The following is a 22858-nucleotide window of genomic DNA, read 5'->3' as shown; positions in this document are numbered from 1 at the left end:
ACAGTCCCTCCTCCGGGAGCTCATCTCGGTTAACACTTCAGTGTATTAACTTTGAATCCTTTTTCCTATGCATGCACGTTCTATAAATTGTTTTGTAATCTTTGGAAACAAACCATCTCCCACATCATTAATCAATTTACAGTATTTGTAACAGTTACTCATGCCATTATTACATTAACAAAGTTATTAGCATTTCCTTAGGGTGAGACAATTGAGATGTTTTCATTTTTTTTACCATCCTGAACAGTACGGTGAGAAACATCCTATAGCTACATGTTTGTACACATCTTTGAGGTTTTGACACAAGTAATTCTGAGATGTGCAGTTGGGAATGTAGATATTCATGTTTTCCATCCTAAAATGGCCCTCTAGAAAGGCTGTACTGTGTCAATTTGCATGCTCCCCCTCCCTTTTTTTTTTAAGTACCTGAGAATATAGACCTACTGTACAGACTTGGTTTTCCCCTAAAATCTTTCTCTGTTGCTTATCCAAGCTTCTAGAGTTGACTATCATGAGTGATGGTCAGAACATCCTTCCTCCAGGTCCTGCCATCAAAGATCAACCCCTGGAACACTGTTGTGGGGGAACCCTTTGAAAAGAAGAAGAGGATGGAAAGAGAGGAAGGAAGAGAACCCATACCAGGCCCCAGGAGTCCCCAGATCCTGTTGATAAGGGAAGGGATTCTGGATAAATACTCATTTCCCAGAGATTCATCCATTGTTATGCACTTCACTCCTCTACCAACAATGCCTCATTTAACTCACAATAACCCTACTGCAGCAAAGAGTACAATTACACTACTTAATCCATTCAAGATGCACTTTTACCACACTTAATCATTTCTGAAATTAAAGATAAAGAAGTGTGACATCATACTTAATTGACAGTATTTATTTCCCCTTCTTCAAGGTATAGAAAATATTGCTGCATTTTATAATCAAGCAGCATCTCAGATTTAATAGAAAATGGCATTATCCGTGTGTTATAGTCAAGGAAGCCCAGGCACGGACAGGTTAAGCAGTTGCCCCAGGTCACCTGTACTTAGGTCGTGGCCCCTGACAGCAGCCTAGATCCAGCTGGCTCCAGGTCTCTGCTCCTTTGCACAAGCTGGCTCAGATCAACCTTCAGCCCAACAGATCACCTGACTCAATCAAACCCAGCCCTGGCCCACACCAAAAGTGACTCAAATTTTTAAAAGAACTATGGTGCCAGTTAGCAGCTCATGCCTCCAACTTTCTGAATTCTGGAAATTAAAAAAAAAAAAACAAACCCTACTATTTATAATTTCTCTGCTGTTTAGGGAGAACATGCCACCACCCAAGCAAAGTGCCAAGCTCTCTCCAGATACTGACTCACTGGCTCCTCCCAACAAACCAGTCTTTTTTTTTTTTTTTTTAACATGACAGATTAATAGAACATGTTTCCCTTTTTAATTTGTATCAAATTAATTCAGAGACTATAAAAATAACTAGAACATACTAGTTTATTACATGAAGTAATGTTCTTTTTCTCCCATCTCTAGTTGCAACAACTTTTAACCATTTCTGAGTTTGGTTTTCTTTGTAAGTCCCTCCTAGGGGACACCTGAGTCAGTTAAGTGTCTGCTTTCAGCTTAGGTCTTGATCCCAGGGTCCTGGGATCCAGCCCCGTGTTGGGCTCCTTACTCAGCAGAAAGTCTGATTCTCTCTCTCCCTCTTTCTGCTGCTCTTCCTGCTTGTGCTCTCCCTGTCAAATAAATGAATAAGTTCTTAAATTTAAAAAAAAAAAAAGTTCCTCCTAAACTGTAAATAATTTGGTCATATCCTTCTTCCTTGGTTTAACAACTGAAGGTACTAGCTACCCACTATGAAAGAGGAAGGACTGGTTTATTTACTTTATTGCCTTTTTCTCCTCTCATTCTAAAATACATAGTTATTAATTTTTGATTGGCAATTTTGGTACCTCAGGGGAAAAAAAGTATACTTAGTGGTTACCTGTGGTGAGGAAAGGGGATGGAAGGGGTTAGTATTTAGTAGATAGAGAGTTTCAGTTTGGGACGATGAAAAAGTTCTGGAATGAATAGTGGTGACGGGTACTTAACAATGTGAGTGCATTGATGCCATTGAAATGTACACAGAAAATAATTAACATTGAAAATTTACATTACGTCTGTTTTATCACAATGAAAAAACAACAAAATTCAAATTTATCACATTTTTTAAGAGTTATACTTCATGAGGTAAATATCCTAACAATTCTCGTCCTAGACAGGTGAGTCACTTATAGAAGGTCAAAGAGCCATGAGTGGCAGATTTTAAACAGTTTTTTCTCTGACTCTGCAACCCCAGAGATTGCCCCCTTCTGAGTAGTGCCTATTCTTGCCCAGCAGCAAATGTGTAGATTTCATTCATTCTTTCCTTCCTTTAGCTGTTTCCTTGAGAGCCTACTCTGTTCCCGGCGCTGTCCTAGGTGCTGGAGAGCCTTGCCGCAGACGGACACAAGGCAGCGTCAGCGCCTCATGGGGCCACCCCAGCTCACCTGAAACAGGGCACGCACCTCCTGGTCCTCATTCTCCAGCGCCCAGAGCCGTCTCCTGGCCGCTTCCTGCAGGAGGCCATTTACACACCGCTGGGAGCGGCTCTTCACACTGAAGGAGAGCGTCAGATCTTAAAGAGAAAAGACAGGAATGCCAATCAGGGCAGGCTGGAAATGCAACAAAAGGGAAAAAAGAATTAGATGAACCCCAATGTTTCCCACACCTAAATCTTAAATTGGTGCCCTCATTATTTAGAGATTATAAGTAATCTTCACGATCTCCTGAGCACCTCCTTTAAAATGACCTCCAAGGGCAAAAAAAGAAAGAAGAGGCTGAAGCCTGAGAATGTTCTGGAATGTTCTGGAGTCCTTTTCATGCTGCCCTGGGTAACACAAAGCAGGAATCCCAGGAGTTGCTGTTGTTATTTCTGCTTTGAACAAGGTATATTTCTAGGCTGCCTGGCACCAAGGTGACAGTGCCAACAAAAAGAGCTAGACATATACACCTTCCTGTGGATGATTTGTGAAAGTTTTGAACAAATACTAATTTATTTATAAATACTAATACTAATAAATACTATAAATACTAATTTATTTATATATGTGGAAATCATTTATATGTCAAATCTATGATATGTAATAGATGGTCTATACTTTGTGCATTATGTATACACCATACATTTTCTCTAAACTGTTTCTAATGATGAGTCCATTAATGTTTTCCAGGATAGTTGCTTAATGTACTAAAGTCTATGTTTAATTTCTTTGAAATGCACATTTATTCAACCAATACTATGAGCAAAAGCTGTCTCAGGTTCTGGGATACAGCAGGAAACAAAATTGACATGGTCCCTGTTCTCATGGAAGCTCGTATTCTTTGCAAGTAACTGATTCTATGAACACAATACATTCAGATAGAAAAAAGTGCTAGGAAAGCAATGTAATCAGGTGAACAGCGTGAGGCAGTGGTTGCAAGGGGCAGGGGTGCGCCTCGGACGGTGCTGTTGGAAAAGGCCACCCTGAGGAGGTTCATCTTATAACGGCACTTTGCCACATCTTCTTGGACAATAAGTAGCAATCTTGTTAATAATCAAACACAATGAACCAAAAAGTCATTGGACTGGATAATGGAGGTCTCTCTTCAAGCCTTAACTTGCCAGGGACTTTGCCAATCCCTGAGATTAAAGACAGTCCTTTTCATGCTGCCCTGGGTAACACAAAGCAGCCTGGACTCCTATGTTTAAAAAGCCCATTTTTAACCTAGAAGTCCTAAAACTGCTGTGGCTGCCATCCAACTCCAATAGGACATCCGCAACTGGCCTGGCATGGGTGCAAACTGCGGGCAGAAGTCTTCCACTCTGCTCCTCCCTGGCCTGTGTTCTAACCTCAGCCAAGCCCTCCATCTTCAGCCGTCCCACCCAGCCCTCTCTCTGGTAGCCTCACGGATCAGCATACTGACCTCTACAGAGGAGGCTAAGCCAGGGAGGTGGAGTCACACAAACCTGGGCTCAAGGCTTGGCTCTGCCCTCCGCTCACTGTGCCGTGCTAAACAGTTAATTATCTCTCTACACTTGACTTTTCCCATTAGCAAAATGACTTGCCAAGTATCTATTTCATGGGGCTTTTAAGAGGCTTACAAAGGAGATTATGCGTATAAAGCTTTTTGTTCAGTGCCTCCTACATAATAAATATTCAATTAACACATTAAGAGTTAGCTGTTGACTCTCACAAACTCCCCGACCCCAGCGCTGCAGGGATTACTGTCCCTCTGCCCTCATCTTGTCACACCTGTAATCAACCCTGACTCTGACTGTGACTTCTTTTCACCAAATCCATCTCTCCTGTCCTTCCGAAGCCTGATCCAAACTCCCTTCTACAATCTCTCACAATAGTCCCCAGTGAATGACAGCCTTCAGAGTGGATCTCCTTGCCCTGAATATGAATCCACGGATATGTCACTCTCAAGACCTGAATTTAAATAAGCAAACTGCCTTTGAGATCTCGACATGTAAGAGTTGCCACTCAGAACCTGCCGTCTGGGCCCACTGTGGGATCCAGTGGTCCCCTCAGCAGGACCAGACAGGGAAATAAATCAAGCTCACTCCAGCGTTAGTATGAAATACACTTTGCCATTTTTTTTTAAGTCCTTCTGAATACCGGTGGTTTAATCATGCTAATGTATCTGATTGATTTTGTCCGTGACTCTTCCGCATGAAGGAGAGGTTGGAGGCTGGGGTAGAATGTCCCCGTCTCACTCAGTGACTTTCCGGGAAACAGCATCACAGTGGAAAATGCTAAAAGACAGACAAGTTCAGCCTCTCATTTGTTCATTGGGCTTCATGCACTGATAAGGCAAAATGCTGACTGTACTGCTTTCTGGAAACAAAAGGTGGCATGTCACCTTTTGTCAAGGACAGCCCAAGCTAACAGGCAAAGAAGCAGATTGATACAAGAACAAGAAAGGGCAAGGTTTTTCTCATGGCCAGCCCAGCAGTTTGACTGAATTTGCAACTGGGGAAGGAAGGAACCTGGTAGGACATGTACACACCATCTATTTACCTGGTTTCTGTCCTTTGAACGGTTCTTAATGTAAATCTTTTTCACAAATCAATTGTTTGTCTGCCCAAGAGAAGTACGTGTTTGGAGGGATAATGAAGCATGGTGGCTATGAACAAGGATGGGGGCTTGAACCCGTGTCTCATCACAGACCTGCCCTGTTTGTGGCAATGGAAAGGTTGCCTTTCTCTCTAAGACTCTGGCACCTTAGACATGGGGTATTTGGGGGCACCTCTTAGACGTGTGCATGTGAGAATGAGAGGCGGTCATTTAGCACCTACTTGGCACATGACTTGCCCCCCAAAATGGCCCGTTACTGTAGGACAGATGCTGGGTTTTCCACAGGTTGATCCCCAGAGCCTCCGGCACAAAGTTCAACCCAGGCATAGAGCCTTCTGCTGCCAACTGCCCGCCAGTTCTGCTGAGGTCTCTAACCCAGAACCTTGTGAAAGACATGTCTTGAGAATAAGATTTCCTTCACGTTAATTTCAAAATCTTGTACTGCTTCTGAAAGATTCATACAGGGGCTCTTCTGCCGGTCGCCTCTCACCCCGTATATTCAACCCTTTATTCACTTACGCATTTATTCAACAAGCGATTATCGAGAACCTGCTATGTATAAGGTACTGTATATAGACTACAAACATGACCTGCAAATATTTACTCAACCCTTTGTGTATTTATTTACCAAACATGTTCTGAAAAACCAGCCATATATAAATAACTCCTTAGGATACCATGTAGAATAAATATAGAAGTATCCTAAAAAATTAACGCTGTCCTCTGGCACCTTAAAATTTAATTGCTGATTTTCTTTTTTTGTAGAGCAAATCTGTCTGGAGCTCTTAATATGGCCCAGATTGTGAAGGTCTTTGAGTGTTCACCCGAAAAGCTTTCATCTTGCAGACAATGGAGAGCATTGGAAAGTTTGAAAGCAAGTGGATACCATGGTCAAGGTCATGCCTACAAAGATGCATTTGGTGATGGTACCTAGAAAGGATAAAAGGAAGGGAGCCTGCAAATGAGAGAGATAAGGAGGGTACTGTGGTATTCTACATGGAAAATACTTAAAAAAAATTTAAAAAAATTTTTTTAAAAATGGGACTTCTCTTCAGGAGCTTAGATACCTGGATTCATATTCTGTGGCAGGCAACATCTTTCCTTGTCTTCAGATGAGGCTATAAACTCACTTGATACGGTTGGATCTTTGGAAGGAGTTTCTTTACCTGGAGGAAAGCAAATGAAAAAGCATTCGTGTGAGTGTAAGCAAGTTATAAGCATGGACTGCAAATCATTGTCAAGTGACCATCTTTTCTCCAGGGCAGGTGGCCTGGAAGAATTCTCCTTGCTAACACCCTTTCCTAATAATTACTCAGTACTCAACAGTCATGCCTCTCATCTCAATTCTTCAGTAGCCTGAGTATCCCTGTTTTATTTAAGGTAAATAAATAAAACAGATCCCTACCCACAGGTCAGACTGAGTATCACGGCTGAGGACTGAGGACACTGAAATGCTCAATATATGTTGGAGCTACAAGGTCATTAAAGATTTGACTGCAGCAAGGTTTAAGGTAATGGGTGGATAATGGAAGTGCTGGAGCAGAGCCAGGGAAGGTGGCATCATGCAGAAGATGGCGGGACATGCTTGTAATGGACTTGAAATGTATTGATGGCCCCCAGAGTGTTTGCCCACTGGAGTCCTGTATGGGGCCTCTCCTCAGATCTCCAAAATGTTCCTGTCTTTGCTGCTGTCGAATTGGAGCAGAAAGGGGAAAAAAGAAGAGGCTTAGGGAGGAGGCACTTTTGACAGCAGAGAGTTGAAAAGAGAAGTGAGTATAGCTGTAAAGCATGAGGCAGTGGATATAAACGAATAAAGGGAAATTTCATAAGCACCACTATGAAATGTGGGCCTCCCTTGTGGTATCCCCAAGATACAAGAGAACTCAAGTCTGTAACACATTACTTTTATTTACTCTTTTCCTTTGACCATGAGACTGTTCAAGGACTATACCAGGGTTGGGGGAGTGGTCAGAATACTATAAGCACTGCCTGGACCTCGAAAGAGGGATTAGGAATCTTGGCTCTACCACTGTTTGCAAGCCCCTCACTTCTCTCAGTTTCTTTGATTGTAAAATTGTGCTGGATCGGAGTCCAGCAGACCTACCCGTGTTGCACTGTGGACCTGTTCTTCTACTGATGCAGCCCAAGACGGATAAGGGACCAGCCATCCCACTCCATCCACTCACTGCTGATGAATGCTGACCCCAGATCCTCACACGGCTGCCAGGAGTCTGGGCCTCCGCTCCCTGCTCCAGGCCTACGCAGTGAGATTTTTGACACCAAGTGTCACCCATTTTGACACCCAAGTGGAGGACCTTCCATTTCTTCACAGTGAGAGCGGTTAGCACTTTTGGGGTGATGTATAGGGAGGATGAAATGGACTTGGGCTTGAATAGGCAGAAGGAAGGACCTGTCAGCTCACAGCTTCTCATCTTGTTAGGGGTTCAGTGTTGAAAGCAGCTTAGCGGGAAAGCTGAGAGTAATGAGCTATCATTGAACTAGATCATTTTGTACTTCTGCCCCCCAGGAACCAAAGGTAACTGTAGCAAAAAGGCACTGGCTTGGGAATCATGAGATAAGAAGTTGAGCACAAATCAGATTCTCCCATACATTAGTTAATGACCTTGGGCAAGACATTTCATCCATCCGTTTTCTGAGGTTTCACTTTTCCCACTCGCAAATGACAGATGGATCTGAGTTAGTGGTTCTCAACTCTGACTGCCTGTTTGAATCACTCAGATTGCTTTTTAAAAATAGCAGCGCCTGAGCCACATCTCCAGGAAGGCTGATTGACGTGGTCCATAGTGCAGCCCAGCCATAGAAATTCTTCTAAGTTCCCCAAACGATTCTAATTTGAGCCAGTGTTTGGAATGATACATCTAGACTGGTGCTTCTCGAACTTTCATGTGTGTATGAAAGGCCTGAGAGTATTGGTAAAATTTAGATTCTGCCTCAATGGTTGAAAGCCTAAGGTTCTGCATGTCTAATGTGCTCCTGGAGTTGGGGGGGTGATGGGGCTGTCTACTGCTGGTCCCAGGATCACACTTGGAGTGGCTGCCTGCTTCTCTACTCTATGACAATTTGAAAAGTTAGATAGACAAGGGGCCAGAGGCCATCACAAACAACATTTTTTTCTTTTCTTTTCTTTTCTTTTCTTTTGTTCTTTTTTGTTATTCTTTCTTTCTTTTCCCCACCCAGTGAATTTTCAAAGCTTGAATTTGAATTGCTCAACATCACTCAGAAATTGGGATATTTTACATAACCCAGATGCTTGGCTTGGCTTTGAAAGCAGGAAGATCTGTAGTTTGGGACCCTCGGTCTCATGTGGCCCCAGTCGGCTGGAGCCAAGCATTTGCTGTCCCTCTGCAGTCATTCATTCTTCTCTGACCACCACAGTCTGCACACCGTCAAATTTACCCATTCCCATCTGGCCCCCTTGAGCTTTGAGAAAGAGTCCCTATCGCAAGACTGCGTGGAAAGAAACAATGGCTTAAGGATGGTGAATGCCCACCCTGTATGCCCACCTTGAAGAAGGACGTTCATGGCACCCTGCTTTGAGGGAGAGGGCAGGGCAGAAAGCTCTGAAAAGATGTGTGAGGTTTAGAGCAGAAAATGGAAGGTTTCACAAGCCATAATTTATAGACTGCATCAGAATTACCTAGGTGCTGGTTTTTAAAGAGTTGTCTGTCCAAGCCAACTGGTAGAAGAATAGAGAAGAGGGATGCCTGGATGGCTCAGTCAGTGAAGCATCTGCTTTGGGCTAAAGTGATCATGATCTCAAGGTCCTGGGATGGAGCCCCACATCGGGTTCCCTGCTCAGCAGGGAGCCTGCTTCTTCCTCTCCCTCTGCCCTTCCTCCTGCTCATGCGCACGCTCTCTAGCTAACAAATAAATAAATACAATCTTAAAAAGAAAAAAGGAAAAGAAAAAGAAAGAATATCTGCATGACTTGAAGTAACCAGCTCTTTCCTAAACTGGATGGGAAAGCTTTACCCACCCCCTCCACACACACACATACAAATAATAAATAAATAATACATACAAATACACATAATTAAAAAAATACATACAAATACAAACAAAACATACAAATAATAAATAAAATGAAGAACTTTTGTTAATAAAAAGATGCAAATAATAGGGTGAAAGGTAAGTGAGGGGAGTCGAAGAAAGTATAATAGAATGTATAGAATGTAAAGAACTCAAATCCAGAATATATGAAGAATTCTAAGCAGCTTTCAGAAACAGATGGGCAACCCGCTAGAAAAATGGACTAAAGGTGGAGCGCCTGGGTGATTCAGTGGGTTAAGCCTCTGCCTTCGGCTCAGGTCATGATCTCATTGTCCTGGGATCAAGCCCTGCATCAAGCCCCACATGAAGCCACGCATCAGGCTCTCTGCTCAGCGGGGAGCCTGCTTCTGCCACCTCCACCTGCCTCTCTGCCTACTTGTGATCTCTCTCTCTGTCAAATAAATAAATAAGACCTTTGAAAAAAATGGACTAAAGGCACAAATAAACTTACCAAAGGCAATATCCAAATGGCCAATAAATTTATGAAAATTTTCTCAAACTCATGAGGGACATGAAAATTAAAACTATGATGGAACACCTCCACACAGACCGGCTAAAATAAAAAAGACAGATAAAACTCCCATCCCATATACAGCAAGTGTGAGAGTAAGGCTTGAAGATTTTTTGCTTGGGAGAAACTGACTTATCAGTTCAAGTTGGATATATGCATGCGGTAAGATCCAGAAATTCCATTCCTAGGCATATACTCAAAAGAGTACGTATATGTGTTCACCAAAACACATCTACTAAAATATTCACAGCAGCAATATGGATAATACGCAGAACCTGGCAACAGCCCAAATGTCCCTCTACACGAGAATGGGTAAGTAAGTGCCAGTCTATACCATTAAGTACAATAAATGAACGGCAACCCCAGGAAGCAGCAGAGATGGATATATTCACCTTGTGAAAATTCACTGAGCGGTACACATGTGATTTTTGAGGATAGTTCTGTATAAACGGTAAATTTTAATAGAAGAAAATTTTAGAAATATTCCTTGAGCTCTTCTCTACCTACTTCACCTCCGAATTTCTAGGGGTAGATCTGGAGATGCGCATTTTCAATGAGCATTTTGAGGATTTCTCTTGTCCTTTAAAGTGTGAGAATCTCTAGAGTAGAGAGAGCCTGTGTGCCAGCTGCCTGGGGACCTATGAGCCAGCGGGCGGCCACTTGAGAGACAAGAAGGAATCTGGAAAATTTGAGTGAGCCACATAATAGGAAGAACAGCTAATGGCTGCACAGGGATTCACAGTTTACGGAGCTTTTTGGCACATGGACTGTATTTCAACATGAAAGAATATGAAGACTTAGCTGGGTCTTAAAAAGGGACTAGAGACAAATCAAGGCAAAAAGCTATCCTATAGAATACAGTATGTTTAAAAAGATGTATGATTTTTTTAATGACTGAAAGGAAAGAGACCAAAAGGTCCATAGAGGCTAGTGCCGGGTCATTTTTCATTATCTGTCTACTTTTGTCTACTTTCCAAATATTCTGTAATAAACGCACATTTGTTTTCTAACACTGGAGGCAGGTGGAGAAGTGACTAAGAGCTAAGATGGCCATGACACAGTCCCAGACTCAACCTTGAGCTTCCTCATTAGCCAGATGAGCCCCGTAAACCCAGTCCATGGGGTTCAAGCGGGGCTGACTCCATTCTCATCTCCAAAAGTGGGCACCGGACTCAAGCATAAGCCAATCACATTATGTTATCCCATGGCCACATAACCAAAGTGGAGCCGATGAGAACTAGTCCTCAGACCCACATCAGGATCACTCTACAGGAAGAGATTTCTTTCCATTGCACCTGGAGCTGTGGCTATGCCAGCTCTGTGGGGCCTACCCCCCAGGGAAGGTGCGCCTGAGGTTGAGGCCAAACCCAGTTAAACTTTAGGAGTTTAGGAAAGCTAACTTTCTAATAATATAATTTGGCTATCTTGATCTGACCATACCTAAAGCCAACAACCCCTGGACTTTTCATTTATGAATCAACAAATTACTTTTGGTATAGGCTAGTTTCATTTTTGTTCTTATTATTATTATGGGTGAGAAAAAGGTACAAATTGTTTTAAAAATTGACATTTAGTTAAAAACTGCCAAACTCCTTTCCAAAACAGACATACTGTGTTGCATTCCCATCAGCAATGTAAGAGAGTTCTGGTTTCTGGTTACTCCGTATCCCCCACCAACCTCTGAAAGTATCAGGCCTTTTAATTTCAGCCATTCTGTGGGTGTGTAGCTTTATCTCACTGTTTCAGTTGACATTTCCTTAATAACTAATGATATTGAGCCTTTCTTTCATGTGCTTATTTACCATACATACATTTTTCTGAATGAAAGCATCTTTACAAACATTTTGCTCCATTGCATTAGGTTATTTACCTTCTCATTATTGAGTTATAAGGGTGGGTTTTTTAGATCTTATTTATTTGCCAGAGAGAGAGAGAGAGAGAGCAGAAGGCCGAGCAGGCAGAGGGAGAAGGAGACTCCCCACTGAGCGAGGAGCCCTATGTGGGACTCAATCCAAGGACCCTGGGATCATGAGCCGAGCCGAAGGCAGCTGCTTAACTGACTAAAACACCCAGGTATCCCAGGGTGGTTTTTGTTTGTTTGTTTGTTTGTTTGTTTGTTTGTTTGTTTTTAGTGTTCTGGATACAAGTATCAGATGTGTGGTTTTCATGTATTCTACCTGAGTCTGTGGCTTCCTTTTCATTTTCTTGGTAGATTTATATGGGGAAGGGAGCAAAATTACTGGCACAGAGATCAGCAAGATAAGGGGGAATGAACTTTGCATACACAGAGACAGCAGAAGCCAGTCTGTACATACCAGAGAGGTCAGGGATCATAGGGCTAAAATTGGTAAATAAGGCAGAGTCAGGATAGGGACGGCATTTCAAAGCAAGCAGAGGAATTTAGAATAGATACAGCCAGCAATAGGGAGGCATGAAGCATTCTTGAGCATGGGAATACCATAATAACAGTGGAAATTCTACCTGGGGTGGCACGAGAAGCACAGGGGAGAAGGAAAGACGAGAGGGAGGAAGGCCAGCTAAAATCTGTACGGCAATCCAGGAGTGTATGTGTGAGACTGTGTGCTGCGATTTTGGCAAATGAGAGGAGAGGGGATATCGTGAATGACGTGGTATTTTAAAGATAGAAAAGAGAAAGCATCTTGACATATCGAGGGTGAGGGATAAAAATAAGGAAGAGGCAATACTTAGAGAAAATGAAGAGATAAAAGGGATTTAAGAGATCATTTCATTCTACTCCTCATTTTACTGCAAAGAAACAAAGGAGTAGTGATTCTACCAAGGTCACATAGCAAGTTTGTGCCAGAGTCAGAGGCCCTCCAGATCCCCGGGGGTCAGACCGTGCTGCCATCACAACGTTAACCTGACCTCTGATCTCTGAAGTCTGAAGTCGCTAATCTGGAAACATCTCACTCTCAGCAACTTGCTGGATGTGAGCCCCCACCTTCCACCCCACCTTCCCCCCACCTTTAAGAAGAAAAATATGCATGCATATTTTTTTTCCTTCTTTGTCCTGATGGTCACACCCTCGGCAGGTTTTAATATGTAAACCTACACTGTCCTTGTTAGGACAGATGCTAATCACAGCCATGGCTCCATCTCCCTACACGGATGTCTCTCGGATCACCATGTGAAGGGAGGGGGGAAAAAGCAAGATGCGTAACTGTATCATTTTGTTTCACTATCAAAATCTTCAGAAAAAAATTATTTGCAATGATTATGGGCACATGGACATGTACTAGAAGAACAAAATCACTGAATTCATAAAAGTGATTAACGCTAGGAAGGGAGGGAGGGAACTGAGACTGGGGAGAACTACCAGAAGACCCTCCTTGCCCCTGAAAGATTTTTTTTTTAAGATTTATTTATTTATTTGACAGAGAGAGAGAGAGAGAGCACAAGTAGACAGAGAGGAAGGCAGAGAGAAAGGGAAGAAGCAGGCTCCTGCTGAGCAGAGAGCCCAATACAGAGCTCGATCCCAGGACCCTGAGACCATGATCTGAGCAGAAGGCAGAGGCTTAACCCACTGAGCCACCCAGGCACCCCTGATTTTTTTTTTTTTTTAAGTAAGAGAATGAAATAAAAATATTCTGAAGTGGATATGGTGTAATGTAAAAAGGTGTTAGAGTTAGATTGTGGGTTTATTGTTCTGAAATTCTCTATTATCAGTAAGTTCAAAATGCCTAAATGCCTCACAAGCTTTCTAAAGTTCAAATATGAGGCATCATTTACTATTACCAGCCTTTTCCCTCAATTCCCTATTATTATACTCATGATTCACATTTACCAAAAGTGTTGAAAGTTAAAAACACCAGCAATCAATATAGGCAAATGTTCTCTCTCACATCCCCTGTTTAGGAGTGTAGGTCTGCCAAATTTCTTTAAGAAAGTGTTGACGATTATGGGGCAGTGCTAGAAGCTTTTAGGTCAATGAACTTTGACATGACTTACTTTGCGATCCTCTATGAGCAACTATACTTTATTAAACAGCAGCCAGACTCTCCAAGGTTCCAGAAAGACAGACATGACGGCAATTGACCAGAACCAGCACCTCTCACCATGTGCACTGGGGAGATTTATGTGAGCCAATGAGAAGCATTACCGGGAACAGATGCCACAGGCAGAGCCCACGTGTGGGAATGCAGGTCACCTGGGGTGGCCAGAGCCAACATTCATCATCGTGTGACACCGCAGCAAACCAGCTAGGCATCTGTCCAGGGCTCAGTGTTACCAAGGACCTCCTCCTTTCCTGCCCCCCTTCCCCTGAGGACTGCTGGTTCTCAGGACTGCTGGTTCAGGACTGCTGTTGACTCCCCCTTAAATGTAATGTAATGTAATGGCAGAAGCAGCCGGAAACAGGAGCACAGTGGAGCCAGAATAGGGAGAAGGGTTGTAGGAATAGTCTTTACTAGGGAACAATAAAACAGCCCACAAGTACTGAGGGGTAATCAGAAGCCAAACTGTTCACCAAATCCATGAGATGAATTATCTGATGTAATCCTCACCCAAAACTCCATGTGACAGATAGTACCATTCAATCCAGTTTACAGACAGGAAAACTGAGGTTTGAAGAATGTAAGAGATTTGCCCAAAGTCACAGAACTATGGAGTCACTCCAGGATATCTCATACTTTGTTCCATTTCTCTAGGATAAATAGGGGAGCGTAACAGGGGGTGTTTATGTCAACGGTCCTCAGACCTACAACACCCCTATCATCCTCCCTAGGGAAAGGCCCCGACAAGTGCAGAAAACAGTTTGGGGACATGGCATGAGAAGCCTCGATAAAGGAAATGGCAAGTTGACTCAGAGAAATAGTGGATTCGAGATTCCAACCATCTTTTGATGCCCCAAACCAGGTGAAACCGTGAAGTCACTGGATGATAATGTCATAAGAACTCTGAGGATGCTTTCTTTGGTGTTGGTTGGTTGGCTGGTTGGTTTTGAGCCACAGAATTCTTGTACATGAAATCTTGGGCTGAGGACAGGATGTCAGACAGAAGCAGATCTGCACCTGGGGCTCAGAGAGCAGGAGCAGAGCTCCTGAGGGCACCTCTGCAGGCCACGCCTACAATCCCTCCTTTTATAGATGAGCAAACAAAGGCTTAAGAGAGAGCTTGATGTGCTAGGGTCATAGAAGTATATATACACTTGACATTTCTTGTGCTTAATTCACTGTGTGTCAGGTCATTTTAAGTGTTTCACACATAGACTTAATCCCTACCACAACTCTATGAAGAATGCATAATGATATCTCAAATCCACAGATAGGGGAACTAAAACAGAGAGGGTAAGTAAATTGCTCAAGTCAAGTCTAAGAACCACGATCAAGCCAGACACTGTGGCCTTAAAGACCCAGTGATTCACCATGATGATGCCTGCCCAAATGTGTGTAGACTGAGTCAGATCTAGAACTCAGGTCCCTGGCTGGCATCCCTCATGTTCCCCCACACTCCATTAGGCATCTGCGCCTGTGAGGTACAATGGCAACAGGATTTAGCGAAAGGATCTTAAAAGTTTCTAAATCTTAGAAATCTGGAGAAGCAAAATGTTTTCATAGGTAGAGGTTGTGCCTTTTGTGCCAAGGGCATCATTTGCAAATCTGTTTGCCTTGGCTAGGGGTTCTCCTGGGTTCCCTGACCAAGGAACCACATGGTACTCTAGGAAGACATGGAATCCTAACAAGGGTTAGCAATGATTCCTTGGCGTGATGCTCTCCTATCTTCCAAGAAGTCCTCCCTGACTGCCACCTTCCCGCAAAGCTGCCACACATCCTGATAAATTCCCCACTCAAAATGGCAGGACCCCACCTTGGTCCTGCTCCTAAAAGAAGCAAGGAGCTTCCATTAGGGTGACTAACCACCTCGGTTGCTGGGGACTCTTCTGGTTTTAGCAGTAACTACACCCTGAGAAAGTCTTTGGGTCCAGGCAAACTGGAATGGCGGATCACCTGATGTCAAGTCCCAGATGACTTGACAATTTCTTAAGGCGACAGGTCTCCATGGCTTCAAGTTGACGTACAAAAAAAAAAAAAAAAAAAAAAAAAAAAAAAAAAAAAAAAATTACACTGTAATAGGTAGGAGGTAGGAAATTGCCCGTTTCTCTCTAATGACAGCAACCCTGATGAAAATAGGTTTGAGTGACAGAGGCCAAATTTATGACCACCCATGGGCCCCAGAGGCCCTCCCTGCCCGAGGTTCCTTCCTGACCTAGGGAATCCTGGGAAGAAAAGACGGAAGGGTTAGTCACACCCTGCGAGCGGCAGCCAAGAGCAGCATCAGCTCCTCACAGAGTGAGCTCAAAGTCTCTCTTCAGGAAAAGTAGAAGTTTCCCAGGGTCTACTCCGTTTTTACAAAGCCAGAATGACAAATACTGAATGAGGGAAGGAGGAGAGGGAGTCAGAAAGCAGAGGCATCTCCCCGTCTTTAGAAAAGTCACTTTCCTTACCCAGCAGATCCCTGAGTCTTCACTGGACCAACCACCACAAGCGAAGCCACAGGCCAAACCCAACCCACCCCTCCCCCTCAGGAAACTCACCTGGGCCGCAGGACAGACTCGGCTCCCCGGGAATGCAGAAGCAGCCACCCATGTGTGTATCATTCTCCCCAGGCCAAAGCCCCTGGGAACACCAGCCAGAAGAGCACTGGGAGGGGACAGCCTCCCGACAGTGTCCCTCCTCCCGCCTCCTTCCTGGCACACTAGGGACCAAAATCCAGCTCAATGCACAATGGAGCCTTTGAGATCCAGCTGCTGCAGGAGGCCCAAGGAGGAGGGGAGGGGCAGCCCAGCCCTCAGGACCCAGAGTCCTTACACTCTCGGGCCTCTGACTGAGGAGCAGCGCTCCTCCCTGCCTCTCTGCAGATCGCTTCAGGCCTATCAGGCTCTGGCACATTCCTCACATTCTAGGACTGAGATACACAGTTAGGTTCCTGCGGGGGAGGCCAGGGTCGGGGAAGAGGGCAGAGACCATCCCAGACATCCAGGCTGCTGTTCTCGTTCTCCCCGACTCACTGGGCCCACACTGACTCGCCTGCCAATGAGAAAGCCAACCCCACCCAGCGTCTCTCTGGGCACACCTCCCTGGGCTCTCTGGGTGAAGGTGGGGCTGTGAACCCCAGCAGCACCGGGAGCGACTCCTCACTGGTGAGTGTGTGGGGCTCCACCCCTCCTCCCAAAACTTTGGTCAGAAGGGATCTGGGAAATGGCCCCGATGGAGCCCAGCACCTTTCCAGATGAGAAGATGGAGGACCACGTCTGGTAAGGCTCTGAGTATGCACAAAAACCTGGCCACCCCAGACCAGCCTCTTTCCCATTGTGGCCAAGGAGCTGAGCCAGAGAATACAGCGGACACAGTACAGAAAACCTCCCGTGACATCTTTCAAAGGAGGTAGAGAAAATATGGCTGAATGTCCACAAGACTGAGAGCAGAGACATGACTGATTTAGTGACCAAGCTCACGGGTCACTAATTACTTATTTTCTTAATGCCTAGAGCAAAGATCGGTGGTGAGTGAACCAAGGAGGGAGGAGGGGCAGCCAAAAGGATGCAGGGTCTTAAGGGCTGGCGTGCAGGCTCCGTGCAGGCTGGACTGGAGGTCAGTGTCACACACATTTTAAGGAGGGGGGTGGCCTGGCCATGTTTATATTCTGGGAGGGGCACTGGGGTGATGGTGTGAAGGATGGCCCAGGGGTCAGTCTCCCTGGAGCAGTCACGAGTGTCCACCGCACACAGCAGCTCAGCCTCAGGTGACAGAGTCCGTCTTCAGTTTCAGTGCTGACTCATCTTGACTCCCGGGCACTGAATGCTTGCCACGGGCCAGGCACTCACTATACACGACTGCATTTAAATCCCGTAATAGCCCCATAATGAAGGCCCTAGCAGCTCTATCCTAAGTGAGGAAACTTACAAAGAGAGGCATATAACTTGTCCAGAGCCCCACTATCTAGGAAGTCACATTTGGGGCTGGAGCCCCGTTTCATTGATTCCACAGATCAGGAGCTTTACTCTTCCGACATACGAGCTCTTTCTGTGACCATGATGAAAACAAGTAGATGATCTGAAGTGAACTCTCAGAGCTTTCCCACCGCAACGGAAGACCCAGGAGAGGTGGGCTGGGGCGGGGGCTTGGGGGAAGGACAGACAGGTTCTCTCCGATCACATGGGGATCATGTGAAGGATGTTTGTTCTGCGCACATCTGCCTAAAACATCTACTTCCCATAATGCCTCATGCCTTTTCCCTCACAAAGCAGTGTTTTAGGATGTTTTCTCAGACTTAAGATAAAAGAGCAAGAGTTTCTTGAGAAAATAGTCACTCAAAATTTTGGGAGGTTCATGAGAATCAGACAATGAAGAGAAAGCATGGTTTAATGTGCACATGATGACCAATACTCACATCATTTCTCCTTGAGTAGCCTACACACCGTTCTTACACAGGTGCAGCAACATAGGCCAAAATTGCACGTGACCAAGACCAATGAAAAGAAGCCCATCTGTCCCTGATGACACCCTGAGGCAGTTGGCTGAGACACACATTTGTGGCAAGTTCATTCTGGATAAAGTCATTGCTTCTCTTGAGATGCAAGAAAACTAGTGCTGTCTTACATATGGGTAACTCAGATGGATTAGCCTGCACAAAGGGCTTTCCTTGCAGAGAGAGCAGCAGGTTCCAAGATTCTGAGGCTGGACCATGGGTGGCAAGTGAAAGGAAAAGCATGTGTGGTTGGAGGCTATGCGGCAGGGCATGGAATAGAGATGTGGTTGGAGAAAGCAACCGTAGGCCAGATTGCATAAGACCTTGAAGGCCATCTAAGGACTTCAGCTTCTCCTGTGAGTGGGATGGAAGACAATGGAGGTTACTAAGTAAAGTTTTATCATAAATAGACTTATGGCTTTAAAGGGTCACCCTTGCTGCTACTTGGAAAATAGGTTGGAGGTGCCTGGGAGGCTAGGTCAGTTGAGAGATAATGATGGCCTGCACCAGAGTGACAGCAGTGGACGTCGTAAAAGGGGCTTAGATATTAGACATATTTCTGAGTGAAGAATGTGTAAACTGAGACTCTTCTGCAGAGAAGCAGAATCAGTCGGGTTTAAATATATCTGTGGTACAAGAAGGTCACTGCCCCAACTAAGAAGCCCCTGCTAGGCTTCAGGCACTGAAGACTATGGTGCCATGTTGCTCTGATAAGTAGCCAGACATTCTGGTTTGTCATGGAAACCTAACATCAAGATTTGCATGTGAAGCTCCCAAACTTTTTAATGGTCATAGACTAGTCTCTCTTCAGCAGCACATACACTAAAATTGGAACAATACAGAGACCAACATGGCTTCTATGCAAGGAAGACATGCACATTCATGAAGCATCCGCCATTTTGAGCATTGTATAGTACTGTGGAATCAGTATGTTTTTCACTGGAAACTAATATTTTACTGTATGTTAATTATACTTCAGTAAGAACAATAAGAATTAAAAAATGAATGCTCACAGACTAATTCAGAAAATCTCCCACAGCACTGTGTAGGTCAATATTTCAGAGCAGACAAACATGCCTATAGTCCAGATCCAGCCCAAGAGCAGCCAGCTGGACTCTTTGGAAATAAAATTGAATTTTCTTCCCTGGGAAGTTCACAATCTAGTTGTGATAATAAAATATGCACTGTAGAACTATAACTCAAGGGGAAAGCTGGAAGACAATGTCATGGGTGGAATTCTGTCCCCTCCAAAAATGATATGTGGAGGACTTAACCCCCAGAATGTGACTTTATTTGAAAATAGGATTGTTGAGGATATAATTATTTAAGTTGGGGTCATACTGGAGTGGGGAGGGCCCCTCATCCAAAATAACTGGTGTCCTTATAAAAAGAAAGCTCTCTAAGGACACAAACACAGAAGCAAAAGCCCTAGAAACAATGAGGGCAGTAGAGTTACACATCCACAAGCCAAGGAGTGCTGGGATTGCCAGCAAACCACCGGAAGTCAGGAAGAAGCAAGGGAGGCTTCTCCCTGATGCTTTCAAAGGGAGCAGAGTCATGCAGACACCTTGAGTTGGGATCCAGCCCCCAATAGACATGAGACAATATATTTCTGTTGTTTGAAGCCTCCCCCCCCCCCAATTTCAGGCAGTTTCTTAGAATAGCCCCAGGAAACTCCACACTCCTGTGCTGTTACCACTCAGAGGTCAGTTTGGGCATTAAATTTGTGGCCAGAAGACTGAAGTTCAAATCCTGGCTCTGCCATTTCCAAGTTGTATGCTGTTTGGTATGGAGTCTCCTTTGCAAAAAAGAATGACGACAGTCAGGGCGAGATCACAAAAAAAGTTCTGTCTCACAAAACAATTGTAAGGATTTAAAAGGTGTTTATAGGTGTTGGTTTTTCACTTGTGCAAATCTTGTGTGTGTGTGTGTGTGTGTGTGTGTGTGTGTGTGTGTGATGACTGTTATATCAGTCTTTGGAATGTTGTTCATGCGTCTGGACCCTGAGGAAGAAGGGACATCATTGGTGAGTAGAATGTACCTATCAGCCACAACAGAGACAAAATCTCAGTTCCTATCAGAAAGCCTACAAGGAAATGCGTCCAAGTAAAACCAGGTCTTCCTCTCCTCAGATAATCAGGAAGATTCCTTTCACTACCTCAGGCAAAGGCAACCAGCCTAGCCACCCTAGCTGCATTTCTTTCCTTACTTCTTGACTGGCCATTGTTTTTGACAGACACAAGTTCTGCAAGCCGTTTAGTTAGGAAAGAAAAATGAATCTGTATACCCAACTGTTTTCATCACTATGGTATTGGGTTTTTGTGATTTAGTAAATCAATTTCAGGCAAAAGGAAATATATGTCTCTTTTGCAGGTGTTTTCATTGATAAATTTCACTGGGTGACCTTGGGAAAGTGAACCATTTGCCCTCCTGGGCTTTCCTTACGTAAAGTCATTTTGTGTCCCCACCCATTCAGGTCTTGTTCCAGTGATGACTTTGTTCAAGTTCCTCTGGCAGTGGGGTCCCCAGATCTCCATCCTACTGTGCAGCAAAACTGTGTGTTCTGTACACAGCTCTGAGGCACTATCCCCTCCTTTGTTTCATGTATTGTTCTTCTGCTAATGGATCCCAAGCTTACATTAGCCTACGGGAGTCAGGAGATAGAGATCACATTCTATCCACTTGGAGAGATTTATCAAGATTCAGGTTCCTAGATCTTACCGAGGCCCAGTGAAACAGAAACACCGATTAGACCCATTCCATGTAATTCTAATGTGCATCCAGATTTCAGCAAATAATGCCCCAGGGGTTTCTTTTACACAGATGAAGGACAGGCCCAGGTGTAGACTTCAGGGGGTCTTAATGTCCATCTAGCTCTCCTTTTCTTAATCTTCTGATCTAAGCCAAACTTTTTTTTTTTTCCTTTAAAAATTTTTATTTATTTATTTATCAGAGAGAGAGAGAGCAAGGATGCACAAGGAGGGGGAGTGGCAGGCAGAGGGAAAAGCAGGCTCCCCATTGAGCAAGGAACCCCATGTGGGACTTGATGCCAGGACCCTAGAATCATGACCTGAGCTGAAGGCAGACACTTAGCCAACTGAGCCACCCAGGAACCCCCGATCTACAGCAAAGTTAGTTAAAAGCCTTAACCATAAGGGGGGACCACATGCAGGGACTCTGGCTCTCTCAAAGAAAAAAATGTGAGGGGGCAGCTGGGTGGCCCAGTCACTTGGGCCATGGACTCTTGGTTTCAGCTCAGGTCATGATCTCAGGGTCATGGGACTGAGCCCCAAGTTGGATTCCATGCTCAACATAGAGTCTGCTTGAGATTCTCTCTTTCCCTCCCCCTCTTTCCCTCCCCACTATGTTCTCTCTCTCCCTCAGATGAATAAGTAGATCTTTAAAAAAACAGATTTAAAAAAGAAAGAAAGAAAGAAAGGAAAGAATGTGAGGTGAGAGAGTCCCTCTCATTGTCAAGGTTCAGCATCCACAAATAACAAAAAAAAAAAAAAAAAAAAAGACATAATCATTCAAGAGTTCCTTGTTGATGCAATCTTCCATCTTACTATATCCTCACACTTGTATCAGTAACATGAGTTACTGATGTTAATGACCCACCATTTTGTAAGTGATGAAAGAGTTGTGTGAGAGCAGTCATGTGACTTCTCCAAGGTCTTACTGCTAGTAATTGACAGAAATAGCTTTCTCAAACATTTCAGCCAGCATCAGTATACACAGTAGGCTTCACCACTTAAGACAGCCAGGAGTAAATAACCAGACACATATACACAGCATCCCAGCCCCCAGCCCCTCCCTCCAGCAACATCTGTCTAGCAATAAAGATCAGAATTGTCTTAACCTCCACAGAACTACATATGTACAGAGTTCAAGCAAATGAGAAAAACAGGTTTATCATACATGCTCTTAATTTAAAAAGGTTTCAACAATATGTGAACATGTAGGGAAAGTAGGAAAGGAAAACCATTCAAATACAATGGACCAGTGCTTCTCAAACTTTAATATGGATATTAATTATCCGGCATGACAGGCAGAATAATGCTCCCCAAAGATGTCTGTACCCCCAGACCCTGTGAATATGTTACCTTACCCAGCTCAAGGGACTTTGATGATAGGATTAAGTGAAGGAACTTGAGAAAGGAACATTGTTTGGATCATCTAGATGTGACCGCAAGGACAGTGGGAAGGTCAGAGTCAGAAGAAAACAGGACAAGAGAAATAGAAGCTGGAGGTCAGAAACAGAGAAAGCAATCTGAAGATGTTGCTACAATGTTGGTTTTAGACTGAACGTGGGGCCACAAGGCAAGGAGTGTGGGAAGCCTCTAAAAGCCAGAAGAGGTGCAGAATGGATTCTCCTCTAGAACTTCCAAGAGAAACACAGCCCTGCCTACACATTGATTTTAGCCCAGTGAGACCCACTTCAGACTTCTGACATTTGGAACTACGAGATTAATTAAGCTCCTTGGATCAGTGTAAACTTTTGGATTGGTAGCTTAAAAAAAAAAAAAACTCAGTTGTACAAATACAAGTTGTGAGAGATATGGCCAGGCATCTACTTGAAAAAAGAACTAATAGTTCTAAGTCTGGGTGTTCATTTATAATCTCCCCCTCACATTTCTGCTGCCCTATTTCCACCATGCT

At 44.1% G+C, this 22858-nt stretch overlaps 1 protein-coding gene across 4 annotated transcripts in view; it reads right to left on the bottom strand.

Annotated features, from left to right (window-relative positions):
• The window catches only part of SH3TC2 (SH3 domain and tetratricopeptide repeats 2), a 52886-nt gene extending 36160 nt beyond the window's left edge, over positions 1 to 16726 (bottom strand). For 2 of the 4 annotated variants that reach the window (XR_014309937.1, XM_082724310.1), the window contains exons 1-3: positions 16266 to 16703; positions 6198 to 6296; positions 2518 to 2645 (exon numbers count right to left, since the gene is read on the bottom strand). Coding sequence is in view for 3 of the 4 variants with exons in the window: in XM_082724310.1 (XP_082580436.1) it covers positions 2518 to 2645; positions 6198 to 6296; positions 16266 to 16620 (582 nt within the window). In the remaining variant the exon portion in view is untranslated. Of the gene's footprint in view, positions 1 to 2517; positions 2646 to 6197; positions 6297 to 16265 lie in introns of all 4 variants that reach the window. The other 2 variants (XM_082724309.1, XM_082724308.1) reach the window with 2 other exon arrangements.
• Positions 16727 to 22858: the final 6132 nt, after the last annotated feature.

Source organism: Mustela nivalis (assembly GCF_964662115.1).
Source record: "Mustela nivalis genome assembly, chromosome: 3".
In the NCBI taxonomy this organism is placed as follows: domain Eukaryota; kingdom Metazoa; phylum Chordata; class Mammalia; order Carnivora; family Mustelidae; genus Mustela; species Mustela nivalis.
The sequence above is the reverse complement of the archived record's forward strand: the minus strand, read 5'-3'. Positions and strand labels throughout refer to the sequence as shown.